A 23,377-nucleotide genomic window follows, 5' to 3' on the forward strand; every position below is an offset into this window, starting at 1 on the left:
TGCCCCACGACCAGGTCCCGGATGAAGCGGAAGAAGATGGATGGATGGATGGATGTATTTATATTTATACATATGTTGTATTAACTGGGCATCTCAGGCTTTCTCCAAACATTATGTATAATGATAGGTGCTTGATTTTATACACCTGTGGCCATGGAAGTGACTGGAACACCTGAATGCAATAATTTGGATGGGTGAGTGAATACCTTTGGCAATACAGTGTATGTGATCTACCTTGGAAAGTATGTGGACAACACACCAGTTGTGGGTGGCATTCGGAATGGCAATGACCTGACGTATATACAGGAGGTGAAGGGACTGGTGGACTGGTGCAAGAGGGTTCCAGGTTCGAATCCCAGTCTGGGTCCTTCTGTGTGGAGTCTGCATGTTTGCGTGGGTTTCTCCGGGTACTCCGGCTTCCTCCCACAATCCCAAAAACATGTGCATTAGCTTAACTGGCGGCTCTACATTGCCCCTAGGTGTGAGTGTGTGAGAATGTGGTTGTCTGTCTTTGTGTGTCAGCCCTGGCGATTGGCTGGCGACCAGTCCAGGGTGAACCCCTCCTGTCGCCCGTACTTAGCTGAGATAGGCTCCAGCTCCCTGCGACCCTGATGGATAAGCGGTATAGAAAATGAATGAATGAATTAATCAGCAATACCAGTAATCAGTGATCCCAGTGGAGTCTTTCGTAATGAAGTCGCTGTGCTGCTGTGGGCGTCCTCGGTCTTGAAAAGAACTCAAACCACAGTTTCAGCTCAGCTGGGAGGGAGTGTGACTACAGCAGGACAAGTGAAGGCTCAAGTTCACACAATGTCACACATGTTTTATCAGTAAGTTCTAACACAAGTGTTACACTGACTTTGAAAAACAACATTTGTGGTGTTTGCTGAAACTGTTTGCTTCACAATGAATCTGTTCAGTATTACTGCAATGTTTGCTTAATGTTCAGTTTGCAAATTGTGCAAAGGTCCAAGTTGAAGTTCACGAAACAACAACAAAATGTGACATCATGTTAAACTCTACACAGGTTTCAAATGTCACGCTTGCTGCCTACTTTGACACTGGACTGTTTAAATACTTATGTTTCATGATTGTTATGTTGTTATATGTTTTCATTGTTTGCACCAGTTCTTTTCTCATTGTGGTTATCTGCATGAACAGAAGCTTACATGAACCTATGTACATTTTCCTGTGCAGCCTGTTTGTAAATGAACTGTATGGTAGTACAGGGTTGTTTCCATTCCTGCTGGTTCAGATCCTCTCTGACGTTCACACTGTTTCTACTTCATATTGTTTCTTGCAGATTTTCTGTTTGTGTTCTTATAGTTGTGTGGAAATTTTCAATTTAACTGTCATGTCTTATGACAGATATCTTGCTATCTGTTGCCCTTTACAATATAACACACACATGACATCCAACAAGATTACAATACTTATCTGTACAGTATGGTTATATTCTTCTGGTATATGTTTTCTGACAATATCAATGAGTGTCCCTCTGAAACTCTGTGGGAACATCATTAACAAAGTGTACTGTCACAACTACTCCATCGTTAAACTGGCCTGCTCTGACACTAAAGCCAACAACGTCTATGGACTCACTTCCACTTTCATTTTTGTCTTCTGTCCCGCGTCTCTGATCTTTTACAGTTACATGAGGATCCTTAAAGTTTGTTTTTCTGGTTCCAAACAGACCAGACAAAAAGCTGTCAGTACCTGCACACCTCACCTGGCTTCTCTGATCAACTTTTTTTGTGGTTGTTTCTTTGAAATACTGCAGAACAGGTTTGATATGAAACATGTGCCCAACATGTTGCGCATTTTTTTGTCATTATACTGGCTTACATGTCAACCTCTCCTCAACCCTTTACTGTATGGCCTGAATCTGTCAAGTATCCGTAACATATGTAAACATATAATTTTTGCTTGAACACGGACCACAAAAGATGCTAATGATTTCAGATGTTTACCTATTTGACAGGTACTGGTTGTGCTTCACAAACAGTGCATTTGTCATAGAATAATGGAAAACTGCTTTTTGAAACACAGGAAACATTTAAGATTAGTGATAATGATGGCTGATTTCTGAACGCAGTTTGCTTCACATTGTGTCAGATTGAGAAAATACTTTAATAGTGAAGAAAACAAGAGCAACTGTTAATCAGCAGGAAGCATAATTGTCAAGTATAGTTGTTTTATAACTGGATTTCATAACATGGACCCTCCTTTAATAGACTGGCTTTATGTGATGTTGTCTTTTTACAGTCTTTTTACCGTCAATTTTAGCTTATTGGTTTTAATCGTATAATTCTTAAATTTATTCTCAATCAGTTTTTTATTTCATTGCTTTTCTTTTACATTTTATCTTAAATCTTCAACCTTGTTCATCAATTATCAATTTATATTTCGTTTATTGTCTTTCATTTGTATACGATTTGTTGGTTTTGTTTTTAAATGATCGTTAAGCACTTTGGAAACCCGGTTCTTGAAAGGTGCTATATAAAGAAAGTTATCATTATTATTATTGTTTGCATGATTCTTTGTATGCTTAGAAAAACTAAAAAGTTCTGCTCAATAAACACATCAATAATGTCTGAAATTTTCCTACTGGTCTTTGCAAATTTCTGCCACAGCTTAATGTATGAACTTTGTGAGTTCATGAATTTCTGAAGCAGGTGCTCTCTTCTAACACCACACTATCTGCCACTTGATAGCTATGCATTCCAGGTCCTGTCAGATGTCAAAATGACAAGCAAACAAACGTTATCACCAACTACAAGAATTCACTGTCAAAACTGAGAAAGGAAGTCGAGGTCTGTAAACAGTTGTTTAATGCCAGTTAAACATTTAAAATGAAGTTTTCAGTGTACACGGTCATAGGCCTTCTCTGAGAATGGAAAACACATGCAGCCAGACTGCCATCTGGCAAGCAGTACAGTACCCTGTACGCTTGTACAGAACTATCTTGTGTACTTAATGCTTTTATGTTTAGATGTATTTGGATTCAAGAATTCAAGGATTCAAGGAGCTTTACTGTCATTTCACACATGTAGAAACGTGAGGTGGAACGAAATTAGTTTCCTCGGTCCCGGTATAAGCCCAATAACCTACAAAACGTAGTACTATAAATATATAATAACACAACACAATATAAATATAAAAACAACCAGTATTGTGCAAATGAAACGAGTAGGGTAAAGTTATGTGCAAAATGGCTGCATTGTGCAATGTTCCGTGAGTGGTTGTCGGGGAAGGGAGAGGGAGGGTGACGTGTGTGTGGGGTGTAAGGTATGGGGGTAGCAGCAGGGGCTACAGAGGACCTCCAGAGTTCAACAGTCTCTCAGCTTCTGGGAAGAAGCTGTTCCTCAGTCTGGTGGTCCTGCTCTTGATGCTCCACAGCCTCCTGCCTGAGGGGAGAGGGACAAACAGTTTGTGTGAGGGGTGGGTGGGGTCCTTCATGATGCAGGAGGCCCTTTTCCTGCACCTGGAGGTGTAAATGTCTGTGGTGGTGGATAGGCTGCGTCCCACAGTCTTCTGTGCAGCTTTCACCAGCCTCTGCAGAGCCTTCTTCTCTGCTGCAGAGCAGCTGCCGTGTCACACGATGATGCAGAAGCACAGGAAGCTCTGCACCACACATCTGTAGAATGATGTCAGGACTGAGCTCCTCAGTCCGGCACGCCTCAGCCTCCTGAGAAAGTAGAGGCGTTGTTTGGCATTGTTGACTTCAATGCCCACGTTGGTGACAACAGTAACACCTGGAGGGACATGATTGGAAGGAACAGTCTCCCCGATCTGAACCCGAGTGGTGTTTTGTTGTTGGACTTCTGTGGTGGTCACAGCTTGTCCATAACAAACACCACGTTCATGCATAAGGGTTTCCATCAGCGCACATGACACCAGGACACCCTGGGCTGGAGGTCAATGATCGACTTCGTGGTCGTGTCATCTGGCTTTCGGCCATATGTTTTGGACACTCGGGTGAAGAGAGGGGCTGAGCTGTCCACCAATCACCACCTGGTGGGGAGTTGGATCTGCTGGAGGAGGAGGAAGCTGGACAGACTTGGCAGACCCAAACGCATTGTGAGTGTCTGCTGGGAATGTCTGGCGGAACCCTCCGTCAGAGCGATCTTCAACGCACACCTCCAGGAGAACTCTGACCAGATCTCGAGGGAGGCTGGGTACATTGAGTCCGAGTGGACCATGTTCTCCAACTGCATTGTGGAAGCTGCTGCTCAGAGCTGTGGTCCTAAGGTCTCTGGTGCCTGTCATGGCGGCAATCCCCGAACTCGATGCTGCCGTGTCTTGGTTGACATGACTCTGCAGCATCCCGTGGCAGACTGGGGCGTTGGTCCCTCTTTTTAAGAAGGGGGACCAGAGGATGTGCTCCAACTACAGAGGGATCACACTCCTTAGCCTTCCCGGGAAAGTCTATTCAAGGGTACTGCAGAGGAGAATCCGGCCGATAGTTGAGCCTCGGATCCAAGAGGAACAATGTGGTTTTCATACCTGGTCGTGGAATACTGGACCAGCTCTATATCCTCTGCAGGATACTTGAGGGTTCATGGGAGTTTGCCCAACCGGTCCACATGTGTTTTGTGGACTTGGAGAAGGCATTCGACCTTGTTCCCCGCGGCATCCTGTGGGACGTGCTCTGGGAGTATGGGGTCCGGGGCCCTTTGCTAAGGGCTGTGCGGTCGCTGTACTCCCAGAGCAGGAGTCTGGTCCGCATTGCTGGCAGTAAGTCGGACCTGTTCCCAGTGCATGTTGGCCTCTGGCAGATCTGCCCTTTGTCGCCGGTCCTGTTCATTATTTTTATGGACAGGATTTCTAGGTGCAGCCATGGGCCGGAGGGTGTCTGGTTTGGGAACCACAGGATTTCATCTCTGCTTTTTGCAAATGATGTTGTCCTGTTGGCATGTGCAAGCCAGGACCTTCAGCATGCGCTGGGGAGATTTGCAGCCGAGTACGAAGCAGCTGGGATGAGAATCAGCATCTCCAAATCCGAGGCCATGGATCTCGACCGGAAAAAGGTGGTCTGCCCTCTCCAGGTTGGAGGAGAGTTCCTGCCTCAAGTGGAGAAGTTCAAGTATCTTGGGGTCTTGTTCACGAGTGAGAGAAGATGGGACCATGAGACTGACAAGCGGATTGGTGCAGCGACAGCAGCAATATGGTCGTTGTATCAGGCCATTTTGGTAAAGAGGGAGCTGAGCCTTAAGGTGAAGGTCTACATTTACCCGGGAGGAGCCTGGAGTAGAGCCGCTGCTCCTCCACATCGAAAGGAGCCAGTTGAGGTGGCTCGGGCATTCTGTTTTGGATGCCCCCTGGACGTCTTCCTGGGGAGGTGTTCCAGGCATGCCCCACCGTGAGGAGGCCCGAGGAAGACCCAGGACACGCTGGAGGAACTATGTCACTCGGCTGGCCTGGAAACGCCTTGGGGTCCACCCGGAAGAGCTGGAGGAAGTGTCTGGGGAGAGGAGAGTCTGGGCATCCCTGCTCAAGCTGCTGCCCCGCGAGCAGGTCCCGGATGAAGCAGAAAAAGATGGATGGATGGATGGATGTATTTATATTTATACATATGTTGTATTAACTGGGCACCTCAGGCTTTCTCCAAACATTATGTACAATGATAGGTGCTTGATTTTATACACCTGTTGCCATGGAAGTGACTGGAACACCTGAATTCAATAATTTGGATGGGTGAGTGAATACCTTTGGCAATACAGTGTATGTGATCTACCTTGGAAAGTATGTGGACAACACACCAGTTGTGGGTGGCATTCGGAATGGCAATGACCTGACGTATATACAGGAGGTGAAGGGACTGGTGGACTGGTGCAAGAGGGTTCCAGGTTCGAATCCCAGTCTGGGTCCTTCTGTGTGGAGTCTGCATGTTTGCGTGGGTTTCTCCGGGTACTCCGGCTTCCTCCCACAATCCCAAAAACATGCACATTAGCTTAACTGGCGGCTCTACATTGGCCCTAAATGTGAGTGTGAGAGTATGTGGTTGTCTGTCTTTGTGTGTCAGCCCTGGCTGGCAACCAGTCCAGGGTGAACCCCTCCTGTCGCCCGTACTTAGCTGAGATAGGCTCCAGCTCCCCGCGACCCTGATGGATAAGCGGTATAGAAAATGAATGAATGAATTAATCAGCAATACCAGTAATCAGTGTCCCCAGTGGAGTCTTTCGTAATGAAGTCACTGTGCTGCTGTGGGCGTCCTCGGTCTTGAAAAGAACTCAAACCACAGTTTCAGCTCAGCTGGGAGGGAGTGTGACTACAGCAGGACAAGTGAAGGCTCAAGTTCACACAATGTCACACATGTTTTATCAGTAAGTTCTAACACAAGTGTTACACTGACTTTGAAAAACAACATTTGTGGTGTTTGCTGAAACTGTTTGCTTCACAATGAATCTGTTCAGTATTACTGCAATGTCTGCTTAATGTTCAGTTTGCAAATTGTGCAAAGGTCCAAGTTGAAGCTGGTGAAACAACAACAGAAGGTGACATCATGTTAAACTCTACACAGGTTTCATATTTCACGCTTGCTGCCTACTTTGACACTGGACTGTTTAAATATTTATGTTTCATGATTGTTATGTTGTTATATGTTTTCATTGTTTGCACCAATTCTTTTCTCATTGTGGTTATCTGCATGAACAGAAGCTTACATGAACCTATGTACATTTTCCTGTGCAGCCTGTTTGTAAATGAACTGTATGGTAGTACAGGGTTGTTTCCATTCCTGCTGGTTCAGATCCTCTCTGACATTCACACTGTTTCTGCTTCTGTTTGTTTCTTGCAGATTTTCTGTTTGTATTCGTATACTTCTGTGGAATTTTTCAATTTAACTGTCATGTCTTATGACAGATATCTTGCTATCTGTTGCCCTTTACAATATAACACACACATGACATCTAACAAGATTACAATACTTATCTGTACAGTATGGTTATATTCTTCTGGTATATGTTTTCTGACAATATCAATGAGTGTCCCTCTGAAACTCTGTGGGAACATCATTAACAAAGTGTACTGTGACAACTACTCCATCGTTAAACTGGCCTGCTCTGACACTAAAGCCAACAACGTCTATGGACTCACTTCCACTTTCATTTATTTTTTATGTCCCGTGTCTCTGATCTTTTACAGTTATATGAGCATTCTTAAAGTTTGTTTTTCTGGTTCTAAACAGACCAGACAAAAAGCTGTCAGTACCTGCACACCTCATCTGGCTTCTCTGATCAACTTTTTTTGTGGTTGTTTCTTTGAGATATTACAGAGCAGATTTAATATGAACACTGTATCCAACATGTTGCGTGTTTTTTTGTCATTATACTGGCTTACATGTCAGCCTCTCCTCAACCCTTTACTGTATGGCCTGAATCTGTCAAGTATCCGTAACATATGTAAACATATAATCTTTGCTTAAATATGAGAGAGACTTACTTATTTGTGTTGGATGTGCTTGGTAAACACGACATTTTGTTATAGGTTGGAGAACAATATAAACTTTCCTGTTGTATATGACTAAAACCGTTTGCTTCTGTTATTGTGGGGAACATTTAAGATTGCCTTAGTAATAATTATGATTTATTTTAAATGTAATTTTGTTCACATTGTGTCAAATTGTGAAGTGACTTGGGTATATTTAATAGTAGTTAAGATGATGAATGATCCATTGTTAATCACCAGGAACCATAATTGTTAAGCACAGTTGTTTGCATGATTATTTATTCACTTGTACTTTTATTCAAAATTCTGGACAATAAACAGTTCAATAATTTTCCTTGTCTTCTTTTCGTTTCCTGTATAACTAGAGTGGGGACACATAAAGGACCTGAATGTATGAACCTCTGTGAATTTATGAAGACAGGTTCTTTCTTCTAATACCCCATTATTTGCTATTTGATAGCTATGCACTTCAGGTGAGCTTTCTTTGGCCTGTTCAAATGCTGCTGAGTAGGAATGTGACATTTTATAGCTCTCACACACAGTCAGATGCATTGGTGTATTGTGGTTTTAAGATGAGATTTAAAGTGATTTAGGCCCAGAGATTGTGGAGGGTCAGGTTAAAAGATCAAGAGGTTGAATGATAGTCAAAGGTTTCTATGGTGACCACATTTCACCTGTGCTGGCCTCTCTACATTGGCTTCCAGTAAAATTTAGAGCAGAATTTAAGATCCTCCTCCTAAACTACAAAGTCATGCATGGTCTGGCACCATCATTTTTCACTGATCTCACTGAACCATATCAGCCCTCTATGATGCTGCGTTCCTTAAATTAAGACTTATTGGTAATATCACGAAACTCCAAATGTAGATATGGAGCCAGGGCCTTCAGTTATCAAGCTCCTCTTCTGTAGAACCAATTACCAGCCTCAGTCCAGGCGGCAGACACCCTCTCTATGTTTAAGAGTTCTGACAAAGCCTATAGTTAGGACTGTTCAGGCTCTGCCTGGACCAACCCCTAGTTATGCTGCTATAGGTTTAGATAGCTGGGGGAGATCCTTAGACACTGAGCTTTCAGAGCAGGAGGACTCACTCATCATGTCCCATCACCGGTACAGCACTAACTGGTCCTCTCCCCCAGAGCTCTTGTGTTCCATCTTTCCTTAGCACTTCTAGAGCATGTTGCTGGATCCAGAATCTCCTACCCCGCCCTCCTGAGGCCTGGTGCTGCTGCTGGATCCAGAGCCCTCTATGGTCCTGCTGCTCCTGCTCTGCACTGTTCTCTCTATCCTCCCTGTCTCTCCTCTCTCCCCCTCCTTTTTCTCTCTATCTCTCCCCTCTCCTTTCTCCCTCCATCTCCCTGTCTGTCCTCTCCCCCTCTCCTGTCTCTCCCCCCTCTCCCTCCCAGGCGGTCACAGCAGAAGGGCGTCTACACTGAGTCTGGTTCTGCTCGAGGTTTCTGCCTGTTAAAAGGAAGTTTTTCTTTGCCACTGTCACCAAATGCTTACTCAGTATGGGATTTTGCCCAGAGGTGTTGTTTACGCACCTGTTAAGTGTCTTGAGATAACTCTGTTATGAATTGGAACTTTGAATTGAATTGAATTGTACTTCCCTGTGAAACCACGGCTTTTGGTTTGGGAACTTCGAATCCTGACCTGGGCTCTTCTGTGCGGAGTTTGCACAGAAGTTTGCCTGTGTGGGTTTTCTCTGGGTACTTTGGCTTCTCCCACAATCCCAAAAACATGCACATTAGGCTAACTGGCTGCTCCCCGAGGTATGAGTGTATGCATGTGTGGTTGCCTGTCTTTGTGTGTCAGCCCTGTGATTGATTGGCAACCAATCCAGGGTGTAACCCACCTCTCGCCTGTAGTCACCTGGGATATGCTCCAACCACCCCTGCAACCCTGACAGGTAAGCAGAGTCGGCAGAACTATCTGCTTAAGCGCAATAGCTGCGTTGGGGATGGTGCAGTCCAGCCAAGTCTCTGTGATTACAATCACACAGCTATCCATGCAGTGAGAAATAATCTTCAGTCAGATTTTACCCAACTTACTGATGACTGACTGGGAGGTGATAAGGAAGAGACTCAGAAGGGTTGGTCTACACTGGCCCATAGCCCATAGCCTCGCTCATACACCAGCTCTCTTATCCTGTTTCTGCTTCCTTTCCCTACGCTGCCTTTGGCGCCTTGCAGGTGGGATGGTGAATGTTCTGCTGGGCTCAGTAAGCTGCCAGATCTCCAGTGGGACTGAATTCAGGTTTCCAATGGTGTAATCCTGACATTGGTTTCCGATTTCAAGCAGTTCGGCTCATCTTTGATGTTGTTGGTTACCGAGTAAATGGACAAGCAAGCTGAACACAAATGAAAAGCCAAACATGCTGCTACGTGTCTGGGAGCTCCAATCCGCTGTATCCGTGTGTCTGTGCGCACCACCACTTAAATCCTAGCAACTAAATCTAATCCTAGTCTAGGGAGAAGCTGTTGTCAATGAGCATGACTGGAGTTGTGATCTTGGCAGTGGCCTACTCAATCAGGTCAGATTCTGACTGGCAGCAGGGAAGGCATTCAGATGGAGGCAGCGAAAAACTAGGTGACCTCCCTTGACACCAGTTTGAATACCCCTTAGATTTTAACCAGATCTTGGGACTGGGAACATTTGAATGGCAAGCTCGTCCAGTAGGCTCTGTACGGGTAGTTCAGAAGCAGATGACTTGGAATGATGACACCTTAATAGCTTTCACACAGCCAGATTGTTGCATCATGGTTTTAAGGTAAGAGTTTTAGTGGTAAATTTAGTGTTTTGTGGCCTCAAGACACCGAAGAGTCAGGGAACCACCATCCTGGTCTGCTACTCCACATACACCACTGTCTCAGCCAAGACAGTCCACCAATGTCCACAGCCATTGGCATCTTAAGGTGAAAGACTACCACAGCAACCTCTGCTAGGCATATGGGCAGGTCTTGCCCCAAGTCTTCAGCCTTTTCAGTCGTTCACTTTATGGAGTTCCTCAAAGTGCTCTTTCCAGCCCTTGACAATATCTCCAGGCCAGGTCACCAGTTCTCCCCAACTGAACACCGTCTGGCCCAATTGTCTGTGGTCCTAGTTTTTACAGTATGTCCTGCAAGGTTGGCACTAGTCATTTGTTGTCTGAGGCATTTTGGACAATTGAGAAAGTTGAGTCAGCAGAGCCCATTGGTGAGAGAAATCAGTTCGACTGGCTGCTCAGCTACGAGAGTCACTGCATGAGAAAAGCGAAACTGAATTGATGAAAGCAAGTGAATGACTAAAGTTAAAAAGTGACACTCGGGAGGTTCTTCAGAAATTTTTCACAGATTATTCCAATGCACAAATATTTTCACAGAACATGGTCCTCTGGAATGACACAACTGCAGACCAACTGAAACTGTTTTAAGTGGTGGGCGGAACTGGTGTGAAAATGGCAGGCAACCACATCTTTATCACAACTATGGTTTGTATATCCACAGTCTTTCCTCTTTTAATGACATATTATGTCATACATACTACTGCCACCTGTATGGAGAGTAAGTTCTTCTTAAACAGTGCTAGTTGGTTGTCAGCTGTAGTTGTTGCAGTGTTCAAGAGCAACTATTTGGCTTTAACCCATGTGACATCATGCAACACAGGAGTCAACCTTTGCTGTTGCTAGTTCTTCAATGACAGTTTGGTGTGTTTAGGACTTGAGTCTGGCAAGTCAGTCTCTGCAATGTATCACCTTCTGTCCCAGACGTCAGCAGCCTCTCCGACACGTCATCATACTTCCAAGGATGCCATCTAATTTTTCTTAACAGTCACGGTCCCGTCTCAGCACACAAAACTTGTATTCCAACTTCCAGGTCAGACATTTTTTAATTTGGGACATTACACAACATATTCTGATACAATCGTGGCAGTGAGAAAAGGTGGTTAGCTGTCGCCTCTTTTTTTGGGCTTACATTAATTAAGCAAGAGCGTCAGTCACTGGGATCTTTCGTTATGTGTCAACGTGCTGCTGTGGGTGTCCTCTGTCTTCAAAACTTTAAAAGAAGTCGAAGCAGGGTTTCAGCTCAGTTAGGAGGGACCCGCAATATGACGACAGTTGGACAGCAGGTGAAAGCTCAAATTCACATAATGTCACAGACTGTGTTTTTTAAATTCTAATCAAAACATAACTGTGTCTTTGAAAAGAAATGCTCTACTTAGGGATGACTTTTACAATTGTTTCCATGATAATGAATGTGTTTATCATTGCTGCACTGGCCTATGTTCACGTGTGCTTTATGATTACGATGAAAATTGTGCCCTACAAGTCCAAGCTGAAGGTTACATTTTTACAAATCCATAACAAAACATAACAAAAGGTAATATAATTACTGCTTGGTGTGCATCCTGAAGAAGGATCATGGTAAACTCTACACAGGTTTCTTATTTCACACTTGCTGCCTACTTTGACACTGGAGCTTTTAAGTACTTTTGTTTTATGACTGTCATGTGTTTATATACTTTTATTGTCAGTGTAAATGTTTTGCTCATCGTGATTATCTGCATGAACAGAAGCTTACATGAACCTATGTACATTTTCCTGTGCAGCCTGTTTGTAAATGAACTGTATGGTAGTACAGGGTTGTTTCCATTCCTGCTGGTTCAGATCCTCTCTGACGTTCACACTGTTTCTGCTTCAGTTTGTTTCCTGCAGATTTATTGTGTACACTCATACGGAGCTGTAGAATATTTAAACTTAGCCATCATGTCTTATGACAGATATCTCGCTATCTGTTATCCTCTGCAATACAACACACGTATGACATATAAGAAGATTGCTATACTGATTGCTCTAACGTGGTTATACCCTTTGCTTGCTTGTATTACATATACAATATATTTGAAATCCCATTCGCAGATGTGTGGGAACACCATTCACAAAGTTTACTGTGATAGTCACTCTGTTGTCAAGCTGGCATGTTCAGATTCCCTTGTGGTTAACGTATATGGGCTCATTTTGTCTTTTGGCATAATCTTTGGTGCTTTAATTTTTATCATTTTCACGTACATGAAAATTCTTATAGTTTGTTTTTCTGGTTCCAAACAGACGAGACAAAAAGCTGTCAGTACCTGCACACCTCACCTGGCTTCTCTGATCAACTTCTCTGTCGGGGCTAGTTTTGAATTAATACAGAGCAGGTTTAACATGAACAATGTGCCCAATATGATGAGAATATTTTTATCTTTATACTTTCTTACGTGCCAGCCGCTCTTCAATCCTGTAATGTATGGCCTGAAACTGTCCAAAATCCGTGTCATGAGTAAAAATCTGATGTTAAATGTGGGCTCCTAATACAAAGTTATGAAACAGGTTTATTTCTTAGATTTAGTTTAAACAGACCTTTGAAGTATTCTTATGCAGAGCTGTGCATTTTGCTATGTGACAAATAAATTAATTTAACTTTCAATCATTGTTTTACTTAAAGACAAATCAAACTTATATTTGATTGTATTAAGAATATGATGACAAGTAATGACCAGATGCTTTTGTGTACTACCTCAACAAGGCCTTTAGAGCTGCAGCAGTAGACAGTATCTTTGCCAATATTTTCAAACTGTACACATCATGTATATGCCTGAAAATTACATGACTTATATAATGTAAACAGATTGTTTCATTTCATTTCTATTAATTAAAATTTTTCTCAATCCGTTTCCTACCTATTCAGCTTGCTTGTGCTGCTCTTAAATTTCTCCTCAATAAAGACCTTTCTTGTTTGTTATGACCAAACTGCGTGGTTTCTAAGACAGTATCACATTATGTAAATAATAATTAGAAACCTGTTGTCTTGACTCGAATCTAAATAATCTATATTACAGAGAATGTTTTGGGTTGAACTCAGATGTCCAGATCAAAAGGTTATCCAACCACAAGGATAACTGCTTTTGCACACTTTTTGCCTTTTGAACTCTATTTCTGTTCTTGTGAGCTGCCACGACAAGTGAATTTCCCCACTGTGGGATCAATAAAGTTCATCTTATCATCTTATCTTATATCTTACTCCTGAACCTTCATCTGACTTCACTGAAGAGCATTTTGTAGGAATTTGTTTAGCCTCTTCACCAGAATTGGCAAAGCATACTTAATGTTACCTTACACTATAGATTTTATTAGTTTATTTTTACTGATAAATGAAGATCAAAACAAGGATTTTATTGATCCCTGGGAGGGAAAGTAAAATAGAAATAAGATATATAGAATTCTGATAGAAGTAGACCAGAGAGAAACAGGGAAATAATAAGAAAAAATATAAACGCCTGGGGAAGGCCCCCCACCACCCCAGCATGACTGCGCCCCGGTGCACAAAGCAAGCTTCACAAAGATATGGCCAGAACAGTCTGGTACAGATGAATCTGACTGACCTGCACAGCCCTGACCTCAACCCCATCGAAAAACCCTAAGACAAACCGGAACGGAGGTCGCCAGTCAGGACACCCCGTTCACTACACGGATGAGCAAAATCCCCCACAGAAACACTCCAAAATCCTGCAGAAATGGTTCCTATATGAGCAGACACTGCCACAGGTGCAAAGGGGGGACCAATTCCACACCAGTGTCCATGAGCTTAGAATGCAATGTCATCACATTCCCCATTAGTGTAATGGTCAGGTGTCCCAATATTTTTGTCTATGTAGTGTACGTGTGTTGTGATATTCACAATTCAGTTTATTAATATAATGCCAGTTCAAAACAAAGGTTATACAATGACACGGTCTTGACCAAACCCTTTAATTAAATTTTGTAATACAGAGAACCGAACAGATCAGGACTGATAAACAGAGCAGGTCTGGATACAGCCGGAGCAGGGGACAGCTTCAGCCTAGGAAAGGGTGACTACTGCAGCTCAGGCTCAAAAGGAGCACACAAGAATGTTGCAGCTGGAGAACAGGGGACAGCAGCATGCACAGGAGGAAAGAGAGATGACTGCAGCACAGACACTGAAGGCCTCTGCAGCTCAGGACCTGAGTTCACGCTCAGTGGGTTGTTGCACCACTGGATACGGGAAATGAAGGACTGTAGTATAAGAATGTTGGCTGGGATAGCTGACAGGGGTTTGGGTAGTAGAAGGGATGATGTGAATGGGGCCACTGATGAACAGGGATCAGCCAGGCTGCCAACTGGGCACTAGACAGGATTGGTTACATTACAGCAGACATGTTTCAGGCTGCCACCACTGTTATATGTCTGACCATTTGGGCAAGATGAATAAAACTGACACTGACACACAAGCACATCCCTGGATGTTTGATGATGTCTGATGGGACTATGACTTGATGGATTTGTCCATAATGCCCCTACCCTAAACCCCAAAAGTCTGGTTATTTTAAGATGTTCTGCTGGCATCCTGAAACATGTCTGCTGCCCTAAAAGGACTCTGTCTACGTGATGGCCTCCTTTGCAATTTTTGCCCACTAATGGTTATTTCAGTTGCTATAACGACATGCACTGACAACTGGTCAAAACCTCAAAACCTTCCTGTAGAGTAGAGGCTTTGAACGTGGCCAACTTGGACTTCATTTTCCCAGCCTCTCTTGAATGCCAGAAAAAGAAAAATGTAAATTTGAAGACCTCATTGCTAGTTCATCCTTACTACAAGTTTGAGTTTACAGGTCTGTCCAGCAGCTACCTAATCCAATTTATCACAGATGATCATCTGGTGAAAACACTGCTGACAAGACAAGGCCACAACTAGAAAATATATTAACCCATGGTGGCAGGTGTACTAGTTGAAGGTAAACCAATTTAAGCTCAAAAACTGTTTATTTTGGACAATCCATGACGGCACTGGGACTGATTTGATAAACTGGCTGTGGTCTTTAATTATGGAGTTTGAGAAGGCTCTGACACGTCTCTGTGGATTTCTTCTGGGTTCTTCACGTTCCTCTCTTAAACCAACAGCATATATAAATATAAATTACATTTTACAATGACTTGATGACTTTGAATCAATCAGAGTCATGAATATTACTGTGACTAGTTGCCAATCTGTACATGTCAGCCTTGCAATGGGTTGTTGATTTCTAAACAATCAGAAGTTATAGATTATGGATAGAATAATGATAACAAAATAATAAACCATTCCTTTATCCTTAGTTTTATTCTTTCTAAACGGCTTTGGAAAAGAAACAGCAGTCATCCAACAAAGTTTGCATTTTTAGTGACATGAATTAAACATCAGTATCAGTCATTGGGGCCTTTCGTAATGAAGTCACTGTGCTGCTGTGGGCGTCCTCGGTCTTGAAAAGAACTCAAACCACAGATTCAGCTCAGCTGGGAGGGAGTGTGACTACAGCAGGACAAGTGAAGGCTCAAGTTCACACAATGTCACACTTTTTAATCAGTAAGTTCTAACACAAGTGTTACACTGACTTTGAAAAACAACATTTGTGGTGTTTGCTGAAACTGTTTGCTTTACAATGAATCTGTTCAGTATTACTGCAATGTCTGCTTAATGTTCAGTTTGCAAATTGTGCAAAGGTCCAAGTTTAAGCACGTGAAAATTTTTCAAATCCAGAAGATAACATTTATTCTTGTGTGCATAGTAGAATTTTAATGAACCAAAGTGAGCATCATGTTAAACTCTACACAGGTTTCATATTTCACACTTGCCGCCTACTTTGACACTGGACTGTTTAAATATGTATACTTCATAATTGTCACGTGTCTCTTTATTTTTGTTCTTTGCTCCAATCTCCTGCTCATTGTGGTTATCTGCATGAACAGAAGCTTACATGAACCTATGTACATTTTCCTGTGCAGCCTGTTTGTAAATGAACTGTATGGTAGTACAGGGTTGTTTCCATTCCTGCTGGTTCAGATCCTCTCTGACGTTCACACTGTTTCTGCTTCACTTTGCTTCCTGCAGATTTTTTTTGTCTACTCTTATGGAAATATAGAATATTTAAACTTAGCCATCATGTCTTATGACAGATATCTCGCTATCTGTCATCCTCTGCAATACAACACACGTATGACATACAACAGAGTTGCCTTGCTTATTGCTCTAACGTGGTTTCTCATATTCCTTGTGAATTTTCTTACAATGCCTTTGATTGTTCCTTTACAGCTGTGCGGGAACATCATTAACAAAGTGTACTGTGATTACTACTCCATTGTAAAACTGGCCTGCTATGACACCACAGCTAATAACATCTATGGACTGGCTGTTAGTGCCTGCTCAGTCTTTGGGCCTCTAATTTTAATCTTTTACACGTACATGAAGATTTTTAAAGTTTGTTTTTCTGGCTCTAAACAGACCAGACAAAAAGCTGTCAGTACCTGCACACCTCACCTGGCTTCTCTGATTAACTTTTCGTTTGGAGCTTGTTTTGAAATACTGCAGAGCAGGTTCAACATGAACAGAGTACCAAATACACTGCGAATCTTTTTATCTTTATACTTTCTCACATGCCCGCCGCTCTTCAACCCTGTAATGTATGGCCTGAAACTGTCAAAAATCCGACTCACATGTAAAAGCCTGATTACAAATGGACGCTATTAGCATTAGCAGCCACCGAACTGTGCACTGTATTAGAATTTGAAACATAAATCAAATCAAATCAAATCAGGCTTTTATTGTTACCGTACTGTGCAACTGCAGTGCAGATAAAATGAGACAACGTTTCCTGGGATTGGGAAAGTGAAGGTCAAAACAAAAGAATAAATATTGTAATAATAAATACTAAATAAGTACTCAGAAAAAGAAAACAGCACACTCTAAGCCCTGTAAACTGCCCCCCTGACTATTCTCTGTAAGGCATTTCTGTTCACCATACTGCAGCTGGAGTACCAAGTGGACATGCAGTGTCAGGACGCTCTCCACCACACCTCTGTAAAAAGTCCTGACAATGCTGGTGGGGAGAGAGGCTTTTTTCAGCCGCCTCAGGAAGTGCAGTCTCTGCTGGGCCCGCTTCGTTATAGCTGAAGTGCTGTTCTTCCAGCCCAGGTCCTGTGAGATCTGCACTCTGAGGAGCCTGATGTTCTCCACTCTCTCCACGGGGTGGCCACTGATGCTGAGGGGAGCGTGCTCCGGCTGAGTCCGCCAGAAGTCAACGATCATTTCCTTGGTCTTGTCCACATTCAGCACCAGATTATTCAGTCTGCACCAGTCCACCAGGTGATCTACCTCCTCCCTGTACATTAATTCGTCATTTGCCCAGATGCGTCCCACTGTGGTGTCATCCACAAACCTTGTGATCAGGTTCCCCTCATTTCTGGCTGCACAGTCACGTGTTAGCAGTGTAAACAGTAGTGGACTGAGTACACAGCCTTGAGGAGAACCGATGCCCAGCGTTATGAGTTTGGAGATGTTTTTGTTTTTGATGATGGTGTTAAACGCTGAGCTGAAATCAACGTGCAGGATCCTGGCGTAGGTGTTTTTGTGGTCCAAATGAGTGACGACTGAGTACAGAACATAAAGTACATCATTCATACTTAAGCCTGTTATGCTTTTGTAAATACAGAGACATGATGTCTGCTATAGTAATGCTGCAGCTGTAAGTGTTAGTGTTTTGTTGGATATGAGAAATGATATGAAGCAGAAGGGAAATCAATTTAGTTTTAAGTAAGAGTGTCCGAGCAGTAACCAACATAAACAAATAGAACTGAGGCCAGGTACAGTCATATGTCTGACCACTTTGGGCAAGATGAATAAAACTGACATGAGAATTTTATTTTCAGTTTAATGATGATGATAATGATACAGACTAATGTCATGATCATTATGCACCTATCTCTCAACTTTCTGCTGTTCATTCAGGGCGGGTTGTGGTGACAACAGACCAAGCAAAACAGTCCAAATGGTCCTGTTCCAGCAGCATTTTCTTTTTAGCTCCTCTGATGAGCCTAATGGGATCAAGATTATCCCATGACAAAAACTCCAAAGACAGGTGTCCAACAATGTCCCTGTTGTGTCAGATCCCAATTCATTCAGAAGAGCACATTCACAAATACACTCTGATGCACTCCACTCCTGCAGAGGGCGAACAGACACAGAAGTGGTTGGTGGAACCCAAACTCTCTGCAAGCGTTCTTAGAGGGACCATATTCACCTGCACACTCACTGAAATGCATGGCATGAAAAATTTGGTCGTAGCTCAGTTAGCGCTTTGGGCAGTCGTGGATCAGCGGTTAGGGTGTCGGACCCGTAACCGGTGGATCGCAGGTTCGATTCCCCGTCCCGGTGTCCATGGCTGAGGTACCCTTGAGCAAGGTACCTAACCCCCACTGCTCCCCGGGCGCTGCACGCGGTCGCCCACTGCCCCGGGTTTGCTGTGTGTGTGTGCACGTCACTTGGGTGGGTTAAATGCAGAGAACAAATTTCATTGGAGTGAGTTCCCTCCAATGACAAGATATGTCACTTTCCTTTCCTTTCCTTTCCTTTCACTTGCTGCTGGAAATAAGGCAAGAGCACATCTCCTGATCAATTAGAAGACACAACTGGCAGGAAATTGCAACTTTAAATGTGGGTGATGTGTGTTGCGGTTATGCTTCTTCATGACTAGTTGGTTGAATTAAATAAAATTCAGTTTAAATTGGATAATTTTGATTATGCTAATTTAAGTTTATGTACTTTGTTGAAACCGTATTTGAACTTAATAGTTAAGTATGATGTTACTTTAATCGTTAACTGGTTTGAGATCCTTGATTAGTTTGAATGAATTTGTTTGGTCTGCGAATCAAGTAACTATTTAAGTAAGTAAGTAACATTTATTTTTGAGGAAAACTTTGAGGGAAATGTTTATTGGAATTTATTTGAGACTAATACATGTTTTTTTCTGCTTATCTTGAAGGTTATCAACCTATTCTATTCTTTTCTACTGCAAAACCATCCTCAACAAAACAAAACTCAAAGAATAAGAAGAATCGAGTTGTCCTTTGTGTCCTTCTACAAGTTCTTCAAGTTTGGGCAGAGTTGTTGTCACAAAATGCACAGAACTTGACAGTGCCTGTCCACAAAGGAGTCTGAAGGTTTCATGGGATTTTGTGATTTATCTGAGATTCTTTCGAATTTCCACACACACCATGAAGAAATTGCTTTGCTCTTTCCTGGATGTTTGATGACTTCTGATTGGACTATGACTTGTTGGTTTTATTTGTCTGAGTTGCTTTCTCATCTCCTTGAAAGCCTTTTATTCTTTTGACAGTATTTGCATTAAAGTTACCAAACTGCATCAGCTCTGTCTCTGGGTCTGCATCCTCTTCCACAAAATCATGCCAGACACAATGGCCTGCTTGGAGTGCAAAGGGAGCATCAACTGTAATAAGAAGTAGACATCACGTATTTATGTTGGTACAAGATGCTGTTTGAAGGTCTGTTAGTAAGGTTATGAAGGCTTCTTCCTTGAGGTCATCCTGTCTGTTATTCCACACATGTAGACCTTCCAGTTGACCTCCTAATGCTTTGCTCATGTTTGCTAGCTAAGTTAGAAGCTAGCTAAGTTAGAACTAGCTAGCTCGAGCTACAGAGTAACACCGTAAACATATCAGCAGCTCAATGTTATCCTCAAATTGTTTCAGGTGTTCAGAGCGTCCTTTGGGATGGCTGAGCCTTGCCACCAAAATTCAAATCGCGATAATGGAGCCATATTAGATGGGGAGTAAAAATCCCTCAAAGTCAAAGAAACATCGACTGAGTGATTTTAAGACATATTCAGACATAAAGGCCCACTGTTTGCTATTTCTGATATGCATATCATAGAAGAGTGGATTATTAGCCTTGATGGAGGTCTAAGGCAACAGGTCTGAATTTATTATTTACTTTGTGTGGCCCTGACCTTGAGTCATTTGTGTTGCACATGCTGTTTGGGCATAAACACCATTTATACCATTTGAAAATACTGGAACTGACAGTTTACTGCTGCAGCTCCAAAGGACTTATTGAGGCAGTACACAGAAGCATCCAGACATTAATCATGCTCATGTACACACTGGTATTACATTTTTTCAGTGTAATACAAATATAAGAACTAAATATAATGAAAAAGTGAGTTCTCCACTTGTGCTAAGTACATTTGTAATTGCCATTTGTGAATCTGTTGAGTACAGATTTATCATCAGTGCTGTGGCTGCACGTTCATCTACTTACAAAAACAAAATGACTGAAGAGTTGATTTTATTTGTCACATAGCAAAATGCACAGCTCTACATCAGAATACTTCAAAGGTCTGTTTAAACTAAAGCTAAGAAATAAACCTGTTTCATAACTTTGTATTAGGAGCCCACATTTAACATCAGATTTTTACTCATGACACGGATTTTGGACAGTTTCAGGCCATACATTACAGGATTGAAGAGCGGCTGGCACGTAAGAAAGTATAAAGATAAAAATATTCTCATCATATTGGGCACATTGTTCATGTTAAACCTGCTCTGTATTAATTCAAAACTAGCCCCGACAGAGAAGTTGATCAGAGAAGCCAGGTGAGGTGTGCAGGTACTGACAGCTTTTTGTCTCGTCTGTTTGGAACCAGAAAAACAAACTTTAAGAATTTTCATGTACGTGTAAATGATAAAAATCAAAGCACCAAAGATTATGCCAAAAGATGCAGTGAGCCCATATACGTTAACCACAAGGGAATCTGAACATGCCAGCTTGACAACAGAGTGACTATCACAGTAAACTTTGTGAATGGTGTTCCCACACATCTGCAAATGGGAATTCAAATATATTATGGCAATACAAGCAAGCAAAGGGTATAACCACGTTAGAGCAATCAGTATAGCAATCTTCTTATATGTCATACGTGTGTTGTATTGCAGAGGATAACAGATAGCGAGATATCTGTCATAAGACATGATGGCTAAGTTTAAATATTCTACAGCTCCATAAGAGTGTACACAATAAATCTGCAGGAAACAAACTGAAGCAGAAACAGTGTGAACGTCAGAGAGGATCTGAACCAGCAGGAATGGAAACAACCCTGTACTACCATACAGTTCATTTACAAACAGGCTGCACAGGAAAATGTACATAGGTTCATGTAAGCTTCTGTTCATGCAGATAATCACGATGAGCAAAACATTTACACTGACAATAAAAGTATATAAACACATGACAGTCATAAAACAAAAGTACTTAAAAGCTCCAGTGTCAAAGTAGGCAGCAAGTGTGAAATAAGAAACCTGTGTAGAGTTTACCATGATCCTTCTTCAGGACGCACACCAAGCAGTAATTATATTACCTTTTGTTATGTTTTGTTATGGATTTGTAAAAATGTAACCTTCAGCTTGGACTTGTAGGGCACAATTTTCATCGTAATCATAAAGCACACGTGAACATAGGCCAGTGCAGCAATGATAAACACATTCATTATCATGGAAACAATTGTAAAAGTCATCCCTAAGTAGAGCATTTCTTTTCAAAGACACAGTTATGTTTTGATTAGAATTTAAAAAACACAGTCTGTGACATTATGTGAATTTGAGCTTTCACCTGCTGTCCAACTGTCGTCATATTGCGGGTCCCTCCTAACTGAGCTGAAACCCTGCTTCGACTTCTTTTAAAGTTTTGAAGACAGAGGACACCCACAGCAGCACGTTGACACATAACGAAAGATCCCAGTGACTGACGCTCTTGCTTAATTAATGTAAGCCCAAAAAAAGAGGCGACAGCTAACCACCTTTTCTCACTGCCACGATTGTATCAGAATATGTCAGAATATGTTGTGTAATGTCCCAAATTAAAAAATGTCTGACCTGGAAGTTGGAATACAAGTTTTGTGTGCTGAGACAGGACCTTGACTGTTAAGAAAAATTAGATGGCATCCTTGGAAGTATGATGACGTGTCGGAGAGGCTGCTGACATCTGGGACAGAAGGTGATACAGAGAGACTGACTTGCCAGACTCAAGTCCTAAACACACCAAACTGTCATTGAAGAACTAGCAACAACAAAGGTTAGGGTAGGGGCACTATGGATATTGCTGTATGGTGCTGGTGAAAAGCTGGAAAGGCACCTGAAAACAATGAGTGCATGAGTACTGGTTCTCCAGGTGGTTACTGGGACCTTTTCGGTCTCTGTGGAAGAAAGTCAGAAAGTCTGACAGTAAGAGGGTCGGTACGTCCTGCTCCGTTGTCATGGTACTCTGCTGGAAAAATTCTTCCTTGTGGGCTGTGATAAGTCCTTTGCGAGGGCCATCCAATCTCTGTATTGCCAGAGTGAGAGCTTGGTTCACATTGCCGGAAACCGAAAAGTCAAACTTGTTTGCAGTTAGAGTTGGACTCCGGTCAAGGTTCTGTTCACAATCTCTATGGATAGAATTTCTAGGCCCAGCCAAGTGGTGGAGGGTGTCAGGTTTGGTGACCTTAGGATTCCATCTTTGCTTTTTGCGAATGATGTGGTCCTGTTGGTGTCATCGAGCAGTGACCTCCAGCTCACACTGGGATGATGCCCTGTTGTGAAGCATCTGGGATAAAGATAGCATATCTAAATCTGAGGCCATGGTTCTCAGCTGGAAATGGCTGGATTGCCCACTCCGCGTCGGAGAGGAGTTGCTGACCCAAGTGGAGAAGTTTAAGTATCTCAGGGTCTTGTTCATGAGTGAGGGTAAAATGGAGCAGGAGATTGACAGGTGGAACAGAACAGCATCTGCTGTGATGCAGACGCTGTACTGGTCTGTCGTGGTGAAGAGGTTTACCCATTAATCTACATTCCAACCCCCACCTATGATCATGAGCTGTGGGTCGTGACCAAAAGAACAAGATCATGGATACAAGTGGCTCAAATGAGTTTCCTCCGCAGGGTGGATGGCCTCAGCTCAGATAGGGTGAAGAGTTCGGACATTCCAAAGGGGCTCGGAGTTGAGCCGCTGCTCCTTTGCATGAACAGGAGCCAGTTGAGGAGGTTTGGGCACCTGGCGAGGATGCCTCCCGAACATCTACCTGGGGAGT

At 42.7% G+C, this 23,377-nt stretch overlaps 5 protein-coding genes and 1 long non-coding RNA gene across 6 annotated transcripts; 5 read left to right on the plus strand and 1 right to left on the minus strand.

Annotated features, from left to right (window-relative positions):
• The first annotated feature begins 1,009 nt into the window (after nt 1–1,009).
• LOC124059245 (olfactory receptor 142-like) lies at nt 1,010–1,989 on the plus strand. The gene has a single exon (XM_046389096.1). The coding sequence runs from the start codon at nt 1,010–1,012 to the stop codon at nt 1,928–1,930; it is 921 nt and encodes a 306-aa protein (XP_046245052.1). The 3' UTR covers nt 1,931–1,989.
• A 4,154-nt stretch (nt 1,990–6,143) lies between these two features.
• LOC124059246 (olfactory receptor 142-like) lies at nt 6,144–7,426 on the plus strand. Its single transcript, XM_046389097.1, has one exon. It carries the CDS (start codon nt 6,506–6,508, stop codon nt 7,424–7,426), a length of 921 nt encoding a protein of 306 aa, XP_046245053.1. The 5' UTR covers nt 6,144–6,505.
• Nucleotides 7,427–11,675: 4,249 nt separating this feature from the next.
• On the plus strand, nt 11,676–12,789 carry LOC124058745 (olfactory receptor 5F1-like). The gene has a single exon (XM_046388274.1). The coding sequence runs from the start codon at nt 11,847–11,849 to the stop codon at nt 12,777–12,779; it is 933 nt and encodes a 310-aa protein (XP_046244230.1). The 5' UTR covers nt 11,676–11,846; the 3' UTR covers nt 12,780–12,789.
• Nucleotides 12,790–16,059: 3,270 nt separating this feature from the next.
• Nucleotides 16,060–17,174, plus strand: LOC124058751 (olfactory receptor 11A1-like). The gene has a single exon (XM_046388281.1). It carries the CDS (start codon nt 16,060–16,062, stop codon nt 16,987–16,989), a length of 930 nt encoding a protein of 309 aa, XP_046244237.1. The 3' UTR covers nt 16,990–17,174.
• A 1,692-nt stretch (nt 17,175–18,866) lies between these two features.
• LOC124058798 lies at nt 18,867–19,663 on the plus strand. Its single transcript, XR_006843311.1, has 2 exons — nt 18,867–18,951; nt 19,280–19,663. It is a non-coding gene; the product is annotated as an uncharacterized LOC124058798 (long non-coding RNA).
• Nucleotides 19,664–19,950: 287 nt separating this feature from the next.
• Nucleotides 19,951–21,629, minus strand: LOC124058784 (olfactory receptor 142-like). Its single transcript, XM_046388323.1, has one exon. It carries the CDS (start codon nt 21,627–21,629, stop codon nt 20,700–20,702), a length of 930 nt encoding a protein of 309 aa, XP_046244279.1. The 3' UTR covers nt 19,951–20,699.
• Nucleotides 21,630–23,377: the final 1,748 nt, after the last annotated feature.

Source organism: Scatophagus argus, chromosome 5 (genome assembly GCF_020382885.2).
Source record: "Scatophagus argus isolate fScaArg1 chromosome 5, fScaArg1.pri, whole genome shotgun sequence".
Classification (NCBI taxonomy): Eukaryota; Metazoa; Chordata; class Actinopteri; family Scatophagidae; genus Scatophagus; species Scatophagus argus.